Genomic DNA, 19,205 nt, shown 5'->3' on the forward strand with positions numbered 1-19,205 from the left:
ACTGTATCTCCGGTATGTATCAGAGTTCCTAACTCACCAAAAGCCTCAAAATACATGCTGGATGACTTCAGTGTGATTTGTGGGGTTAGTCAGACAGCCCCTTGATGCCCTGAGCTCTGAGCCTCGGAGTCCTCGGTCATGGAATATTCTGAGACCTTGAGACAGTCCACTTGCATGGGATGCAGAGTCTTCACGCCTATCTGGGGGACAGGGAATCGATGGAAGATGAGTCAACAAGGCCTCTGAGAGAAAAGGCCCTGGGTTCAACCTCAGCCCCACCGCCTCCTTAAGGACCCTGAGTCTCCTTCTCCCTATTAATAAAAAGGAATGACACATAGGCTACCTTATGACTTTTACATAGAGGGTTAATTTGACGGTCTTTGTAAAATACATGGTGTTATTGCCTGACACATATTAAGTGTTCCACTGTTCGTAGCTGTCATCACTATATTGTTTACAACATTTAGGTTGTTTTTATTCTTTTGCTTTTATGAACTACAATTCAAGGGCCATCCTCATATATATAAGTTTGAAAACATGTGTCTCTTAGTTATCTAGCGCTGCTATGACAGCAATACCACAAATGGGAGGCTTTAACAAACAGGAATTTATTTTCTCACACTTCAGGAGGCTACAAGTCCGAATTCAGGGTGTCAGCTCTAGAGGAATGCCTTCTCCCTCTGTGGGCTCTGGAGAAAAGTCCTTGTCTCTTCTGAGCTTCTGCTCCTGGGCAATCTTCATGTGGCTTGGCATCTCTCTTCCTCCATATCTGCTTCTCTCACTTGCTTGTTTAATCTCTTTTTTATCTCAGAAAAGACTTAAATCATTAAGACACACCCTACACTAGTTCTGCCTTATTAACATAACAAAGAAACTCCCTTCCCAAATGGGATTATGACCACAGATATAGGGGTTAGGATTTATAGCACTTATTTTGGGGGGGGACACGATTCAATCCATAACATTCCACCCACTGCCCCCCAAATTCATGTCCTTCCCACATGCAAAATACATTCACCCTATTTTTTATCATGTTATCCCCAAAGTCTTAAATCAACTCCAAATTCCACCTCTAAATCATCAAATCAAATATGGGTGAGACTTCAGGCATATTCCATCCTGGGGCAAAATTCCTCTTCATGTGTGAACCTCTGAAATCTAGAATACAAGCTATCTGTTTCCAAGGTATAATGGTGGAACAGGCACAAGGTAGACATTTCCATTACAAATGGGAGAAACTGGAGAGAGAGAAGGGATAAAAGGCACCAAGCAAGTCTAAAACTAAGCAGAACAATTTACGTTAGCTCTCGAGACTTGAAAACAATTCTACCTTTTTTGGGACCATCTGGGCAATGGCCCTAACCTCCAGATTCTGAGTGGAGGCCTCTTGGCCCTAGGCTTAAGGTCCTCCTTCTAGACAAACTGAGATGGCAACTCTGCTCTCTTGGCTTTGGGTGGCCCTATTCTCCTAGTCCATCTGAGTGTCAACTCTATATCCTGGGCCCCAGCAGTCTCCATTCTTCTTTCCCTTCGGCTGGGCAGTCCTGCTCCCTCAGCTTTGGGCAGTGGCCCCATACCCATGGCACTTGTGAACAGCAGCCCCCCACTGTGGAACCCATTTGGTGAAGATCTCTTCTAAAACTAGGAGCTCATGACTCCACCCTTTGAAACCGATGCAGCCCTGCTTCCCATGTTGCTTCCAACAGTACTGCTCATCTCCAAGCTGCTCCAGGGATTGCCCTTTTCTTTAGGACAACATATGTAGGTCCTTTGGCCTGTTTCCTGCCTGTAGAATTCCAACAGGCAGACACTCTCTTTTCTTTCGTTCTTTCTCTGTCTCCAGCAGTCTAAACTAATGGGTTTTCTGCTCTGGTAATTTGTTAGGTTTATTACTCACAGGCCTAATCTCTTTAACAAAAGGTTGTGTAGCTAAGTCCTTCATGAAAATTCTAGACCACATGTCCTTAGTTTCTATGACAGAATATTCCAAATCTTTACTCTTTGTTCATTCTGCACAGTTCATTTTTCAGTCCGTCTCTTTTCTCTTGCATTTTACTGTAAGCAGCAAGGAGAAACCACATGGCTCCTTAAGGTCTTGCTTAGATATCTCCTCAGCTAAATATCCATGTTCAGCACCTACAAGTTCTAACTTCCACCAAGCATTTGGACATAATCCAGGCAAGTTCTTTCCCGCTGCATAAAAAGCATCACCCTCCCTCCATCGTCTACTCACATGCTCATCATCTTCTTTCCAAGTCTCACCAAACGCACATCTAACGTCCACGTTTCTAGCGATATTCCGTTGTGGCACCAGCTGTGTTCTCTGAGCCTTCTCTGTAGCTCTCCGCACTTCCTTCGGAGCCCTAACCAGGTTGCCTTTGGCGTCCATAATTCTACCAAAGGTCTCTTCAAGGCAATCTAGGCATTTTCTATTCGGCACCTTAAACCTCTTCTACTTTTACCCATTACCCAATTCAAAAACTGCTTCACACTTCAGGTATCTGTTAAAGCAGCACCCCACTTCTCGGTACCAGATTCCTAGGAGGATGCTTCCTCTCTCTGTCGGCTCTGGGGGAAGATCCTTGTCTCTGAGCTTCTGCTCCTGGGCAGTCTTCATGTCGCTTGGCATCTCTCTTCTCCCACTTCTGCATCTGTTGCTTGCTTTTTAAATCTCTCTTATATCTCAAAAGAAATTGATTTAAGACACACCCTACACTAGTCCTGTCTTATGAACATGTCAAAGAAAACCCTTTCCCAAATGGGATTATAACCACAGATACAGGGGTCAGGATTTACACACATTTTGGGGGGACACATTTCAATCCATAACAATGTGTGATTATCTTAGGATAAACCCCTAAAAGAGAAATTTTTGTGTCAACATGTAAACATGTTTAAATTGTTGAGATATTTAGCAAAAACGTCCTTTAGAAATTTTGTTCCAGTTTTTCATCCCATCAACCTCTATGACGGTACGTTTTACCGGCACTCTAGCCAACACTTTTGTTTATTTTTATCTTTGCCAAGCTAAATTTTTATTCCCATTTCTTATTCCACATTTGTATTTTTGCTCACATTGGTTAATTACTGATATATTTGTTTGACATTTGTATTTCTTCTTTTCCAAACTACTTTCTAGTAATCTTTGATCATTTTCTAATTGGGCCTGTTAAGTGTTAAAATACTGAAGAATGGAAGCGGGAAAAATAAAGCAGCACTGACATCCACGAAGTGATCTGCCACTCCCACCTACACTCCAGGTCGTTAGAAGCTGGCCTGGTGCTGATAGTTCGGCCATGTTATTTTTCCGTTGGACATAAATCATCTCATAAGACTCCAATATCAGACAAGGTCACTACGAGACCATACTGAATTGAGACAAAACCAGACTGCTTCATAATTTTCAATATTGTTACCAATTATACCTTCATCCTCACTCTAGTCTGCCCTCCTTAGAAATAAGATTTATTGAGATATCCAATCATGGGAATGCCCCAGCTTCCTAACTGCATTCAATCTAGAGGAGACCCTGATTCCTTCTACCCTCCCCAACTGACTTGATGGCAATGGGTAAAATCACCCAAGTAAAGCCAAATCCTGTAATAGGTTCTTTCTCTCTCCCATATAAAGATGTCCCATGGTTCCCTATAGAGTGTATTCTCTCTTGCCGAAACATGTAATAAACACAACTTGTTCAACTACAGGTAGGCTCCCGGTGGTCTCTGGCTGAAGGGCATTGGCACGTTACCCGTTTGTCTGCCAAATTTTTTTCTGTGTCTTTGAGTTTATTACGAGTTTGTATTTGTGTATTTGTGAGTTTGTGCCTTTGCCATAGAGAAGTTTTTCATTTTTCTTTATAGTTTTTCAACTTTGTTTCATGCTTAGAGAATCCTTTTCACTCCACAACTGTCAACATTTCATGTATATTTTCATCTAGGTAGAAACAATGAGGAAAAGGGGTCTGAGGGTGAAGGGAAACAGAAAATACTTGAATTTGGGAGAAGTGGAGAGGGTAATAGTTAAAGAATTATAAGGTGGTAGAATTCTAAGGTTTAAAGTTCATGTTTCATAATTTACCAAATATGTGTACAGGGCCTACAGGGTATTTGATATATGTGATATTCAATAAATACATTCTCTTGGGCCAAGTGAAGACTTGTTTGCCTCCTTATGTTCATCCAGGTAAAGAAAACAATCACACCATGAATCCCAATATTTAGACAAGGATTGGCACCAAGAATGGACATTTGTGAACACTTGTGACCTTAAGGTGAGAAGTCTTGTTTTGGCTAATGTCTATACGCTCTAGCTGTTAAATACCTATTAATTAAATTTTTATGGTCACTCTGTGTTTCAAGGATATACCTGAGACCCACGTGAAAAATCCATGGTTTTTAAATAAAGATAATTTTAATATACCTCAATCCATAAATCACAAGTATTGTTTTGGGAAAGAGATTGAAAATTCAGCACACCCTAGATACAAAACAAAAAAAAACCAAACCCACACCCTAGATACGTACTGTCAAATATGGCAGTACTGTCCAGTTGTGGCTACTTAATAAAATAAAATTAAAAGGTCAACTGCTCAGTTGCACTAGCCACATTTCAAGTGCTCAGTAGCCACACATGGCTAGTGGCTACTACAGTGGACAGCACGGATATACAATACCTTCATCGCAGAAAGTTCTTGACAGCGATGCTCTTGATGTTTTATGGACCTCGAGTCAGGTGCCTTAGATTCATTTGTAATGAGGGGCCCTTATCATTTCCCCCACAGTCTGCATCAGATTTCCAGCTCTCTGGGATATGGATCTACATTAACCTGGTATGTGACAAAACTAAAAGACATCATCAGTGAATCTCTATCTGGTGCCTTCAGCCACAAATGTTCCCAGTTACAAAGAGGGAACATTGTTCCCTGCACCTCAGTTTTCTGACTGAGAACACTCTGTGCCATTAAATTTCTGGTGGTAAGTTCTCTTCTAGAAGAGCCCATGGGAAGAGTCCTAAGCTAAGCTTTGGGAGGCAGAGAGTTCAGCTCAGGGAGAGGGATTCTGGGAGGTGAAGAGGAGGCAAAGAGGCTGTGGCCATTTAGGGGACTCCCTGGTTTACTCAGAACAGCAGCTTTCAAAGTGTGATCTGTGGGACTCTTGGAATCACTGAGATCCTTTCACAAGATCCATGAAGTCAAAACTGTTATTATAACATTACAGGCAATCCCCAGGTTACAAATGAGATCTGTTCCTAAATCTGCCTTTAAGAGTAATTTGTAGGTATTCAGAACAGGTACATACAGTTCCTATTGAGAGTCAGTCAAATGTTTGGCTTGGTATACAGTACACATTTTACCTTTCTATGCATATAAAACAAAACACTCCTAAATACACCAAAACATCTTAAACACGAAGGAACTTCACAAAGTAGTGCAGGCATTCCTTATTAAGAACCATTGTATTTAACTCAAATAGGTTTTACGGCAGTCCATTCTTAAGTAACAACCAAAAACCAAACCCAAACCCTTACCGTGGCGTCCATTCCGGCTCATAATGACCCTATAGGACAGAGTAAAACTGCCCCATAGGGTTTCCGAGGAGCTCCTGGTGGATTCGAACTGCCGACCTTTTGGTTAGCAGTTAACCACTATACCACCAGGGTTTCCTCTTAAGTAACAAAGGGGGGAAAAACAAAAACAAACAAACAAACCCGTTGCTGTCCAGTTGATTCTAACTCATAGCAACCTTATAGGACAGTAGAATTGCCCCATAGAGTTTCCAAAGAGCACCTGGTGGATTTGAACTGCTGACCTTTTGGTTAGCAGCCATAGCACTTAACCACTATGCCACCAGGGTTTCCTCTTAAGCACCAGCTGTCCATAAATCTGATGTTCTTAACCTGGGAACTTATTGTACTAAGAAATATTTCGTCTTTCTCACTGTGTTGATACTTGCACTGAGGTAAATCAGCTGTGAACGTAGCAAAAATCACGGCTGTGTCATGAAACTTCAATAGTAATCGTGTTCTTCCCCTTCACCTACGTGCAGGAAGAAAACGAAAACCAAAGCAGTTTCACTTAAAGGTGTACTTACTGAAGCATTAAAAGTTATGAACCTTAGTTAAATCCTCCAGTCCACGTCTTTTCACATCCTAGGTGATGAAGTGCGAAGTATATATAAAGCACTTCTACATTCCTAAGTACGATGTTTGTCTCAAGGAAAACAATTTGTGATCTGAACTAGCTTCTTCTCTTTTTTTTTCATGGAATATCATTTTCACTTGAAAGAAGGAATGACAGAGATTGGATATTGGATACTTTATTCAAAATCAATAATTAGCTAGCCTGTCACTTTAGGAGAACCAACTGATAGTATTGTTGTCAATGATAAAATGTAGCCTCTGAAGAGATGAGAATATTGGAAAAGTTGTATCCACCACAAGTTGACAGCTTTCTAAACTTTACAAACTTTTCTGCTGGAATCAGTGGTAATACTAACAAATGTGACTTGCTGATATTTTGTAATGAAATGTGTCAACCCTGGAAGATCTGCACACTCAGTGACCTAATGCAGCGGTTAAAAAAATTCACGCCTTAGGACAAGGTTCATTCAATGTGCAAAATGGACCTATGGGTTTTAATTAACAGAACACAAAATATTCAATAATAGGGTTTCCGATCGCAACTAACCTTTAAGAAACTACTGCTTCTGTAGCTTTAGTGAAGTGTCAGAGGTGAACACTCACAATTACTTGGAAATGCTATTAAAAATACTCCTCCCTTTTCCAACTTCATATTTGTCTGACACTGGATTTTTTTGTATCCGCCGCAACCAAAATAACAGATTGGATGTAGAAACAGATGCGAAAATCCAGAAGCCTTTTATTGACACAGATAAGAGACATGCAAAGATGTAAAATGATCCACTCTTCTCAATACATTATTTTGGAAAAAAATTATTTTTTATGAAAACATACTATGTTAAAGTTTAATGGGTTATTAGTTTAATTCTGGTTCAATTGCTCGTATGGTTAATATCGGTAGATGTAATCCACAAACAAAATCTCTTTGAGTTCCTCATGAATTTGTAAGAGTAATAGAAATTCTAAGGAGCCCTGGTGGCTCAATAGTTAAGCTCTTGGCTGCTAACAAAGGTTTGTGGTTGAACACACCAGGCGCTCCGCAGAAGAAAAGACCTGCTCATCTGCTCCTTTAGAGATTACAGCCTAGGAAACCCTATGGGGCAGTTCTACTGTGTCATACAGGGCCGCTATGAATCCACTCCAGGGCACACAACATCAACAACGTAGAGATTCTGAAATTAACAAAAACTTGTGACTTAAGCAGGTCCTGGCCCAGGACTTACGAGGCAGTGTGGTAAAGAAGGGTAGGGCAGAAGGAGAGGGGTCAGGGCAAAGTCCCAAGTCCCTCGGCAGGCACTCAGGTCCGACGGCGGTGTCAAGGGTGGGGTGCCCTAGTGTTGGGGATTCCCCGTCTCCCTGGAGTTTCACTTCTCCTTCTCACAACCTGTGTCAGCTCCTTCTGCCTGGACACACATGGCGTCACGCCAGTTGTCACTACAATTGGGTCTCCGATTTCTGGAGCAGCCAATCACCGTCACTGCGGCTCCAGGTTATAAAGTCGGTTCGGAGCAGCCCGGACGCAGTTCTCCCTAGAACCCCAGCACCCGGGTCATGGCGCCCCGGACCCTCCTCCTGCTGCTCTCGGGGGCCCTGGCCCTGACCCAGACCCGGGCGAGTGAGTGCGGGGTCGGGGGGGAAACGGCCTCTGCGGAGGGAGGAGCGAGGGGACCGCTCGGCGGGGACGCAGGGCCCTCGGGGAAGCCGCCACCGCCCAGAGCCCCCACCCGCCCCTACACCCCGGCCCTGCTCCTCCCGCCGCCCCTTCTCCGTCCAGGAGCCCCTCACCCCTCACCCCTCACCCCTCTCCCTCTCCCCTCCCCGCCCCCATCAACCCCGGACCCGGGCCCGCGCGGGGAGGGAGGGGTCGGTGGTCTCAGCCGCTCCCCGCCCCCAGGCTCCCACTCCCTGAGGTATTTCGACACCGCCGTGTCCCGGCCCGGCCGCGGGGAGCCCCGCTTCATCTCCGTCGGCTACGTGGACGACACGCAGTTCGTGCGGTTCGACGGCGACGCCGCGAACCCGAGGATGGAGCCGCGGGCGCCGTGGATGGAGCAGGAGGGGCCGGAGTATTGGGACCAGGAGACACGGAGCGTCAAGGGCGCCGCACAGACTTTCCGAGTGGACCTGCGGACCCTGCGCGGCTACTACAACCAGAGCGACGCCGGTGAGTGAGTGACGCCGGGCCCGGGTGGCAGGTCACGGGTCCCCTCGTCCCCACGGCCGCGTCGCCCCGAGTCCCCGGGTCCGAACCTCACCCCGAGGTCGCGGGACCCGCCCGGGAAGAGCCGCAGAGATTCGACCCGGTTTCGTTTTCAGTTTAGAACCGTTTGGGCTCCGACCAACGGCGGCCCGTGTGGGTGGTGGGGGCGGGGCTGACGGCGGGGCTGACGGCGGGGGCGGGGTCAGGGTCTCACACCATCCAGAGGATGTACGGCTGTGAAGTGGGGCCCGACGGGCGCCTCCTCCGTGGCTACCAGCAGCACGCCTATGACGGCGCCGACTACATCGCCCTGAACGAGGACCTGAGCTCCTGGACGGCGGCGGACACGGCCGCTCAGATCACCCGGCACAAGTGGGAGGCTGACAAGGCTGCAGATCAGGTCAAGGCCTACGTGGAGGGTGCCTGTGTGGAGGGGCTTCGCAGATACCTGGAGAACGGGAAGGAATCTCTGCAGCGCGCAGGTACGAGGGGCTGTGGCGCCTCCCCGAACTCGCTTTGAGTTGGGATTCTGTCAGCCCTTGTGGACTTTCAAAAGGAAAATGGAATAGACGCCAAAATACCACCCCTTTCTCTGGGTGTGGAGAGTGAGGAGTTAGCCCAGAGTTCCAGATCCTGTACCACAGAGCAATCCTATAGGGTCGCTATGAGTCGGAATCGACTGGACGGCAGTGGGTTTGTTTGTTTGGTGGTACCAGAGAGAGACTTGGCCAGAGGAGCCCTCCTTTCAGAGGCGGTTAAGGGACCCACTCACTCTGGGGATAAGATAGTAGGGGAGATAATTCCCGACTGATCAGAAGCTCCCTTTGATTCTGGAATTGACCTTGAGAACCACCAGCAACTTTTTCTCTCAAATCTTGTTCTCTGCCACATACCCCATCAGTTTGGAGGTCTGATTCCAGCTCAGCCTCCACTCAAGTCAGAACTAGAAATCCCTGTTCTCAGACACCTGGAGCCTCCTACCCTGATTCTAGAACTTTCTGAGGAATAAGATCATCCCAGATTCCTGGTCCAGGCTGGTTTCTCACTCCCTCCCCTATCTCAATTTTCCTGTCCATTCTCAGGATGGTCACATGACCACTGCTCAGGTAACTCATGGGAGGTGATGGGAAGTTCCTGAATTTTCTGACTCATTCCCTCAGACCCCCCCAAAGCACACATAACCCACCACCCCATCTCTGACCGTGAGGCCACGCTGCGGTGCTGGGCCCTGAGCTTCTATCCTGCGGAGATCACCCTGACCTGGCAGCGAGATGGAGAGGACCAGACCCAGGACATGGAGCTTGTGGAGACCAGGCCTGCAGGGGACGGAACCTTCCAGAAGTGGGCAGCCATGGTGGTGCCCTCTGGAGAGGAGCAGAGATACACGTGCCATGTGCAGCATGAGGGGCTGCCCAAGCCTCTCACCCTGACATGGGGTAAGTGGGGGAGGCAAAGATGTAGCCCCTTCTTGGGGAAGCAGGGGTCCTTGTGGGCACAGCAGCAGCGTCACGGCCTCTCACTTTCCCCTCCCTTTCCAGAGTCCCGTTCTCAGTCCCCTGCCATCATCATGGGAATCATTGCTGGCCTGGTATTCCTTGTGGTCGTTGTAGCTCTGGTGGCTGGAGCTGTGATCTGGAGGAAGAAGAGCTCAGGTAGAAATAGGGGTGGGGCCTGAATTTTCTTGTACCACTGCAAGTTTCAAACCCCAGATAGGAGTTTGCCTGCCTTCTGCCCCTACTGTGAAGCACCATCCACACACTGCACATACCCAGTCTGGGGCCTTGTGTGCTAACACTTATTCTTTTGTAAAGCACACGTGAACATGAAGACAGAGTTTTTCACCTTGATTCTGGTGATGGGGACCTGATCCCTGCAGTCAGGTCAGAGGGGAAGGTCCCTGCTGAGGACAGAGCTCTAAGATGGTGATAGGTCCAGTCCTAGCACATCTCTTCTATTCTTGTTTACTGATCCTGTCCTGGGTCTGTAGTCACAGTTCAGAGGTCCACGAGTACTTGACTCTTCAAGAATCTTATAGTTCTGACTCCACTCAATCTCTCAAAGGATGTTTTCTTCCCACAGGTGGAAAAGGAGGGAACTATGCTCAGGCTGCAAGTATGTATGGAGGGATATAATTCCCTGAGACCCTTGGGGTAGTGTAGATGGGACCCCATGGGTAACCCCACCCCATAATTCCTCCTTTAGCCTCACCTCCTCCTGTGGCCTCTGACTAGATCCTGTTTTTTGTTTCTCCAGGCAGCAACAGTGCCCAGGGCTCTGATGTGTCTCTCATGGCTTGTAAAGGTGAGACCCTGGGGGCCTGACATGGGGAAGGGTTTGGAGCAGTGGGAACACAACTTGGCTATGGGTATTCATTGCATTTGGACATTTCAAGCATGTGGTGGCCTATTCAGTATATCAACACTTAACAGTGACTAACCCAAATTTGTTTGTGATTTTTTTCTTCTGTAGCATGAGAGAGCTGCCTTGTGTGGGACTGAGTGATACAAGATTTGTTCACTCCCCTCCCACTCTGCGACTTCAAGAATGCCTGACTTCTCTTTCTGAAGTCTGAATGTGTCTGCGTTTCTGTCAGCATAAGATGAGGACATAGGAGACTAGCCCCACCCACCGAAAGGACCCCCTCCCTACACTGACCTGTGTCTATTCGCTGATCAACATTTCTATTCCATCATGACAGGGCTGGGAGGTCCCCATCCCTGTTGTAACTTTCTGTTGCTCTGGGAGGCAGTGTCTCACTTCCCTTTTGAAAATGAGAGTCTGGATATTAATTTGTTTTTTCAAAATCTTGCAATGAAGTGTGGTTGATGGGTGAATTAAAGGAGAGGAAAATTCTGACAATTTAAGAGGCAATAAAAAAAAGTCTTGATAACCTTCCAGAATCCTGTGTTTGCTGTGTTGAATCTGTTGCAGGCAGAACAAGAGAAGACCATGGAGTAGCTCAGTGTGGATGGGGCCTTTGCCCCTTTAATGCTCAGTGCTTTGTGGACTTTGACATGGTTACGTCTTAGCTGGGTCATCTTCACTGCCTTATTGTCCTAGTCCCCTTAGTAGAACCTTGTCCCACCAGGACCTGTGATCACAGGGACTCAGATATCACCTGGCCTTGTCCTGTCACCAGGATGCTGGACAGCTAGGACTTTGTATAGCTAGTCAGCATGGGTTCAGTCCTGGCCTAACCTTCAGCCATCATCATTGTGTGGTTATTTTTGTGTCTTGTTTGTTGTAGAGGTTTATGCCTGTTCTTGTACGTGAGAGCTTGTTCTTGGTCCCATCCTCCTCTGGGTATCCCCATCACTTACAGCACCGGGAGCTGTTTTCCTGTCATTATCCCCACAGGGCCCAGGGTGGCCCCTGTGCACAGGAGTCTCTGTGGTATCGAGAAATGAATTTTCAGACTACTACACCTCTTTGCCTACTTCTAGGATTGTACTGGATTATTCTTTCCATTTCCCCCCAACCTCTTTTTAAAGAACCAAATTGTGGAATTAGCAGAGGGGAGGGATCTGGTACCTTTACATCTTGAGAAATTTCTGTTGTGTTTGCATCTTCTGCTCACCTACCCTCTCTCCCTGCTCTTAGCTCTAGAATCCTAGTGCTGGCTCCTTCCAAACAGATGCCTACCTAAAGCAGACTCTCACTTACATTCACAGTCGATTGGAAAATAGGGCTCCTTTTTTTTTAAGCCTAGGATTGTTTCTTTCTGAAGATGGAAATGAAGTTGTGTGCTGTAGTGAGCAGGGGGGTGGCCGAGGAAGGGAAGGAGGAGAGCAGCCCTTGTGAGAGAAGTTCAGAAGCATTAATGTCAGTGTGAGTGGATGTCATGCTGTAGCTGCCACAAAACAGCATTTGGTCTGAGGTTACATTGATAAAGACACTGTCTTTAGAATAGGGAGGTGCTATACACAACAAAATCATTATTCTGATATTTGTTGAGTGCTGACTACATAACACACAATCTTTGCATCTGGGAAACATAAGTGAACTAAAAACACAAAAATTGTCAGCCTTGTGGATCATGTGTTCTAGTGGAGAGAGACAAGCTATTGACTATGAGAAAGAAGGAAAATGTTTGCATTATACGGCAGTAAGTGCAGCGGGGAAGGGGACCCAGAGTGTGCTTGTATGGGGAGAGGGAAGATGGCTGCTATTCTCGGGTGATCAGTGTGGGTCTCCTTGAGAAGGTGACTTTTGAGGGAAAATTTGAAGGACATGACACAATTAGCCATGAGGATGTCTGAGGAAGTTCTTTCCATGCTGGGGGAATATTCAGTGCAGACACATTAGGGCAGGAGGGTGTCTGTGTTCTAGGAGTAGCAAGGAGGCCAATATGGCTGCAGCAGAGTCATTGAGATGAAATCAGAGGTACAACGAGACCACGTAGGCCTTGAGGATTTGGAAGAATTTTTGGTTTTTCTTTGGGTAAGATGAGTGACAAGACAGTTTTGAGCAAAAGAGAGACATGGTACAACTTCTAAAGAATCACTCTGGCTGCTGTGGTGAGAATAGAGCTGAGAGGGGCAAGCAAGGCAATAGGGAAAACTGAGAAATTTGAGTACTATTCCAGCTACAGATATTGGTGGCTTAAACCTGGGTGTGAGCAGTGGAAATAGTGGAACATGATGGGATTCTTGATATATGTTGAACTTTAAGGACTTCCTAATGTTTGCATTTGGAATATGAGAGAAAGAGAAGATCAAGGAGGACATCAAAAGATGGTTCTGCCATTCCCGAAGACTACTCATCAGGCATGGAAAGGTCTGGACAATGGGTTGGAGAGAGATGCTGATGAAGAGTGAGCTACTTGTATCAGGTGGACACTTGAGACTGTATTGGCATCTCCTGTCTGGAGGGGAGATGGGAGGGTAGAGAGGGTTAGAAACTGGCAAAACGGTCATGAAAGGAGAGACTGGAAGAAGGGAGCAGGCTGACTCATTAGGGGGAGAGTAAATGGGAGCATGTAGTAAGGTGTATATAAGCTTATATGTGACAGAGTGACTTGATTTGTAAACTTTCACTTAAAGCACAATAAAAATTACTAAAAAAAAAAAAAAGATCGTTCTGATGTCCACAAAAATGGGGAAGACCCTGGAAGGAAACTTTTTGAGGTAGCGGGTGGGAATCACAGGCTATCTCAGTTTCAAAATCTGAGATAGACATACAAGTGAAATTCTCAAGAATAACCAAACCAAACAAAACAAAACCCTGGCTTTAGTTACACTTTATAGCAACCATTACATATACATTAAACAATGTAATCAAAAAGCAACATAATCTGACTACACGCAGACACTTATACACACAAACAAAACAAACTCCAACTATATCCTGTCTACAGCAGACATGCCTTATGTTCAAAGGTACAAATAGATTGAAAGTAAAAGAACAGAATATAACATATTGTGCAAACAGCAACTACAAGAAGGTCCTAGTGGCTATACTAATATCAGACAAAATAAACTCTAAAATAAAAAATCTTACTAAGCATAGCAACGACTGTGAGGATGGCATAGGACCAGGCACTGTTTCATTCTGTTGTACGTAGGGTTGCTATGAGTCAGAACCGACTTGACGGCACCGAACAACAACACTCTGAACAATTGTGTGGCAACAGATTAGATAGCCTAGAATAAACAAATTCCTATGAAGACCTAAACTACTGAATCAGACTCAAGAGTAAGTAGAAAGTCTAAGTAGAACTACAACAAGTAAAGAAATTGAATTAACAATTTAAAAAATAAGAAACTTCCCATGTTTCTTTGAGCCCAGGCTCAAAGGACTTCACTAGTGAATACTATCAAACATTGAAATAATTAATGCCAATTCTTCACAAACTAGTCCAAAAAATAGAAGAGAAGGTAATGCTTCTCAACTCATTCTATTAGGCTGGTATTATTTTGATATAAAAACCAGAGAAAGGTATCACAAGAAAAGAAAATCCTCAACAAAATGCTAGCTAACCAAATTCATCAATATATAAAATTAATTATACACTATGATTAAGTGGGATTTATTCCAGGAATGTAAGGTTAGGTTAACATCCAAAAACCCAGTAATGTGATATGTCATATCAACAGAATAAAAAACAAAAATTACATCATCTTCTCAATAGACACAGAAAAACCATCTGACACAATCCAGCACCCTTTCATGATTAAAACACTCAACATGATTAAAACACTCAACATGATTAAAACACTCAACATGATTAAAACACTCAAGAAACCAAAAATAGAGGGGTACCCCTTACAACAATAAAGGGCATCTTCCAAAAACTCACATATGCCGTCATACTCATTGGTGAGTGATTAAATGCTTTCTTTCCAAGTTCAGGAACAAACACGATGTCCTCTCTCACCATTTCTATTCCACATTGTACTGGAGGTTCTAGCAAAAGCAATTAGGCAAGACAATGAAATAAAGAGCATTCATATTGGAAAGGAAGAGTAATATTATCTCCATTTGCAGACGACATGATCTTGTATATAGAAAATCCCAAGGAATCCACTAAAAAGAAAATAAACAAGACCAGCAATTTTGCAGGATAAAATACCAGTACATTAAAAATCTATTGTATTTCTATACACTTGGAATAAACAATTTTGAAATGATATTAAGAAAACAATTCTATTTACAATAACATCACAAAAGAATAAAATGGGAATAAATTTGACAAAAGAAGTGCAAAACCTATACCACAAAAACTTTAAGAACAAAGTCTGTACCTGGAAACTAAGAAAGACTTAAATATAAGATAAGACATCCAATGCTCGTGGATCAGAAGACTGAATATTATTCTGATGGCAATACTCCCCAAATTGATGTATGTATTCAATGCAACCTCCATTGACATGCATTTGTCAATTTGCAGAAATTGACATTTTGATCTTAAAAATCACATAGAAATTGAAAGGACACAAAATGGCTAAAAAACTTTCTGATTAGAAAACTTACTACAAAGTTACAGTAAGCAAGACAGTGTAATAGGGGCAAAAGGGAAAACATATACATCAATGAAATAGGAGTGAGAGTCCATAAATTAACCCTCAGATTTACAATCATTTGTATTTCAGTGCCAAGAGAATTCAATGGGGAAAAGAATAGTCTTTTCAACAAATGATTATGGAAAAACTGGATATCCACATGGAAAAGAATCAAGTAGGACTTTTACAGAATTATCTCAAAATGGAACAAAGATCTAATTGTAAGAGCTAAAACTATAAAACTCTTAGAAGAAAACATAGGCATAAATCTTCATAACCTTGGATTAGGCAGCGGTTTCTTAGATATGATACCAAAAGCACTATTAATAAAAGAAAAACTAGATAAATTCGAGTTCCTGAAAACTAAAAAACTTTATGCTTCAAAGTATGCCATCAAAAAAGTCAACATACAACTCCCAGACTGGGAGAAAATATTTGAAAATCATGTAACTAATAACCCCCAGGTGTCTGTTAGTTTGTCATACTGTGGGGGCTTGCATGTTGCTGTGATGTTGACAGCTATGCCACCAGTATTCAAATACCAGCAGGGTCCCCCATGGGGGACAGGTTATAGCTGAGCTTCCAGATGAAGACAGACTCAGAAGAAGGACCCAATGGTCTACTTCTGAAAAGAATTAGCCAGTGCAAACCTTATGGGTAGCAGGGAAACATTGTCTGATATACTGCCAGAAGATGAGCCCCTCAGGTTGGAAGGCACTCAGAAGATGACTGGGGAAGAGCTGCCTCCTCAAAGTAGAGTCCACCTTACTAATGTGGATGGAGTCAAGCTTTTGGGACCTTCATTTTCTGATGTGGCATGACTCAAAATGAGAAGAAACAGCTGCAAACATCCTATAATAATCGGAACATGGAACGTAGGAAGTATGAATCGAGGAAAACTGGAAATAGCCAAAAGTGAAACGGAACACATAAACATCGATATCCTAGGCATCAGTGAGCTGACATGGACTGGTACTGGCTATTTTGAATCAGACAATCATATGGTCTACTAGGCCGGGAACGACAGCTTGAAGAGAAATGGTGTGGCATTCACTGTCAAAAAGAACATTTTAAGATCTATTCTGACGTACAACACTGCCACTTATGGATAATATCCATAGGCTTAGAAGGAAAACCAGTTAATACGACTATTATTCAAATTTATGTACTAATCACTAAGGCCAAAGAAGAAAAAATTGAAAATTTTTTCCAATTTCTGCAGTCTGAAATTGATCAAATATGCAATCAGGATGCACCAGTAATTACTGGTAATTGGAATGAGAAAGTTGGAAACAAAGAAGAATCAGTAGCTGGAAAATATAGACTTGGTGATAGAAGTGATGCTGGAGATTGCATGACAGAATTTGGCAAGACCAATGATTTCTTCATTGCAAATACATTTTCTCAACAACATAAATAGCAACTATACACATGGACCTCACCAGATGGATACACAGGAATCAAATAGACTACATTTGTGGAAAGAGACAATGGAAAACCTCAGTATCATCACTGAGAACAAGGCCGGGGCTGATTGCAGAACAGACCGTCAATTGTTCATGTGCAAGTTCAAGTTGAAACTGAAGGAAATCAGAGCAAGTCCACAAGAGCCAAAATATGACCTTGAGTATATCTCATCTGAATTTAGAGACCATATGAAGAATAGATTTACACATTTAACACTAATGGTCGAAGACCAGACGAGTTGTGAGATGACATCAAGGACATCATACGTGAAGAAAGCAACAGGTCATTAAAAAGACAGAATAGAAAGAAAAGACCAAAATGGATGTCAGAAGAGACTCTGAAACTTGCTCTTGAATGTCCGGTAGCTAAAGCAAAAGGAAGAAATGATGAAGTAAAACAACAACTGAACAGAAGACTTCAAAGGGCGCCTGGAGAAGACAAAGTAAAGTATTTTGATGACATGTGCAAAGGTCTGGAGATAGAAAACCAAAAGTGAGGAACATGCTCAGCATTTCTCCAGCTGAAAGAACTGAAGAAAAAATCCAAGCCTCGAGTTGCAGTAGTGAAGGATTCTACAGGGAAAATACTAAATGATGCAAGAAGCATCAAATGAACATGGAAGGAATGAATAGAGTCACTGTACCAAAAAGAATTAGTCAACATTCAACCATTTCAGGAGGTAGCATATGATCAGGAACTGATGGTACTGAAGGAAGAAATCCAAGCTGCACTGAAGGCATTAGCAAAAAACAAGGCTCCAGGAATTGACAGAATACCAACTGACTTGTTTGAACAAATGGATGCAGTGCTGGAAGTGCTCAATCATCTATGCCAAGAAATTTGGAAGACAGCTACCTGGCCAACTGACTGGACGAGATCCATATTTTGCCTATTGCCAAGAAAGGTGCTCTAACCAAATGCAAAAACAATAGCACAATTTCATTACTATCACATGCAAATAAAATTTACAGAAGATCATTCAAAAACGGCTGCAGCAGTGTATCGACAGGAAACTGCCAGAAATTCAAGCCAGATTCAGAAGAGGACGTTGAACCAAGGATATCATTGCTGATGTCAGATGGATCCTGGCAGAAAGAAGAGAATACCAGAAAGATCTTTATCTGTGTTTTACTGACTATGCAATGGCATTTGACTCTGTGGATCAAAATAAATTATGGATAACAATGGGAAGAATGGGGACTCCAGAACCCCTAATTGTCCTCATGAGGAACCTGTACATAGATCAAGGGGCACTAGTTTGAACAGAACAGGGGATACTGTGTGGTTTAAAGTCAGGAAAGGTGTGTGTCAAGTTGTATTCTTTCACCATACTTATTCAAACTGTATGCTGACCAAATAATCCAAGAAGCTGGACTATATAAAGAAGAACGGGGCATCAGGATTGCAGGAAGATTCATTAACAACCTGCATTATGCAGATGACACTACTTTGCTTGGTGAAAGTGAAGAGGACTTGAACCACTTACTGATGAAGACCATAGACCACAGACTTCAGTATGGATTACACGTCAATATAAAGAAAACAAAAATCCTCACAGCTATACCAATAAGCAACATCATGATAAAATGAAGAAAAGACTGAAGTTTTCAAGGATTTCATTTTACTTGAATCCCCAATCCACACCCATGGAAGCAACAGTCAAGAAATCAAAAGACACATTGCATTGGATAAATCTGCTGCAAAAGACCTCTTTAAAAGTGTTGAAAAGCAAAAATGTCACCTTGAAGACTAAGGTGCGCCTGACCCAAGCCATGGTGTTTTCGGTTGCCTCATATGATGCAAAAGCTAGACGATGGATAAGGAAGACCAAAGAAGAATTGACGCCTTTGAATTGTGGTGCTGGCAAAGAATATTTTATATACCATGGACTGCCAAAAGAACAAACAAATCTGTCTTGGAAAAAGTAGAGCCAGAAAGCTCCTTAGAAATGAGGGTGATGAGACTTCGTCTCACATATTTTGGACATGTTGTCAGAAGGGATCAATCCCTGGAGAAGGACATCATGTCTGGCAAAGTGGAAGGGCAGCGAAGAAGAGGAAGACCCTCAGCGAGATGGATTGACACAGTGGCTGCAACAATGGGCTCGAGCATAACAATGGTTGTGAAGAAGATGCCAGATCAGGCAGTGTTTCATTGTGTTGTACATAGGGTAGCTAGGAACCAACAAAAAGCAACAAACAATAATCTAGGAAAGATTTATTTCTGCAAGATAAGGCTCGCAAGCATAATATGGCTTTCCTGTGTGATAGTTAGGGAGCCCTGATGGGCTTCATTTGGATTTTTGTATCACATTTGGAAAACCAGAGCTTCCCCATGTAACTTAATGGGAAGGCACCTGCAATGAATTATTTATATAGCTCTCATTGGCATACCTTCAT

The 19,205-nt window shown here is 43.6% G+C and overlaps 1 protein-coding gene and 1 long non-coding RNA gene across 18 annotated transcripts in view; one reads left to right on the forward strand and one right to left on the reverse strand.

Moving 5' to 3' along the window:
* Positions 1–19,205, forward strand: part of LOC126073164 (patr class I histocompatibility antigen, A-126 alpha chain-like) — a 374,107-nt gene that overhangs the window by 81,077 nt on the left and 273,825 nt on the right. For 4 of the 17 annotated variants that reach the window (XM_049879869.1, XM_049880528.1, XM_049880450.1 and 1 more), the window contains exons 1-5: positions 7,627–7,753; positions 8,033–8,302; positions 8,545–8,820; positions 9,499–9,774; positions 9,877–9,990. The exons of 3 other annotated variants lie outside the window; for them this stretch is intronic. In XM_049879869.1, the coding sequence (XP_049735826.1) occupies positions 7,690–7,753; positions 8,033–8,302; positions 8,545–8,820; positions 9,499–9,774; positions 9,877–9,990 (1,000 nt within the window). In that variant the 5' untranslated portion in view covers positions 7,627–7,689. Of the gene's footprint in view, positions 1–7,626; positions 7,754–8,032; positions 8,303–8,544; positions 8,821–9,498; positions 9,775–9,876; positions 9,991–10,417; positions 10,451–10,591; positions 10,640–10,807; positions 11,239–12,923; positions 13,303–19,205 lie in introns of those variants that run through there. 10 more of the 17 variants (XM_049880111.1, XM_049880361.1, XM_049880275.1 and 7 more) reach the window with 7 other exon arrangements.
* LOC126078246 (uncharacterized) overlaps positions 1–19,205 on the reverse strand; it is a 562,403-nt gene that overhangs the window by 79,129 nt on the left and 464,069 nt on the right. The gene's annotated exons all lie outside the window — the stretch shown is intronic.

This window comes from Elephas maximus, chromosome 1 (genome assembly GCF_024166365.1).
Source record: "Elephas maximus indicus isolate mEleMax1 chromosome 1, mEleMax1 primary haplotype, whole genome shotgun sequence".
In the NCBI taxonomy this organism is placed as follows: Eukaryota; Metazoa; Chordata; class Mammalia; order Proboscidea; family Elephantidae; genus Elephas; species Elephas maximus.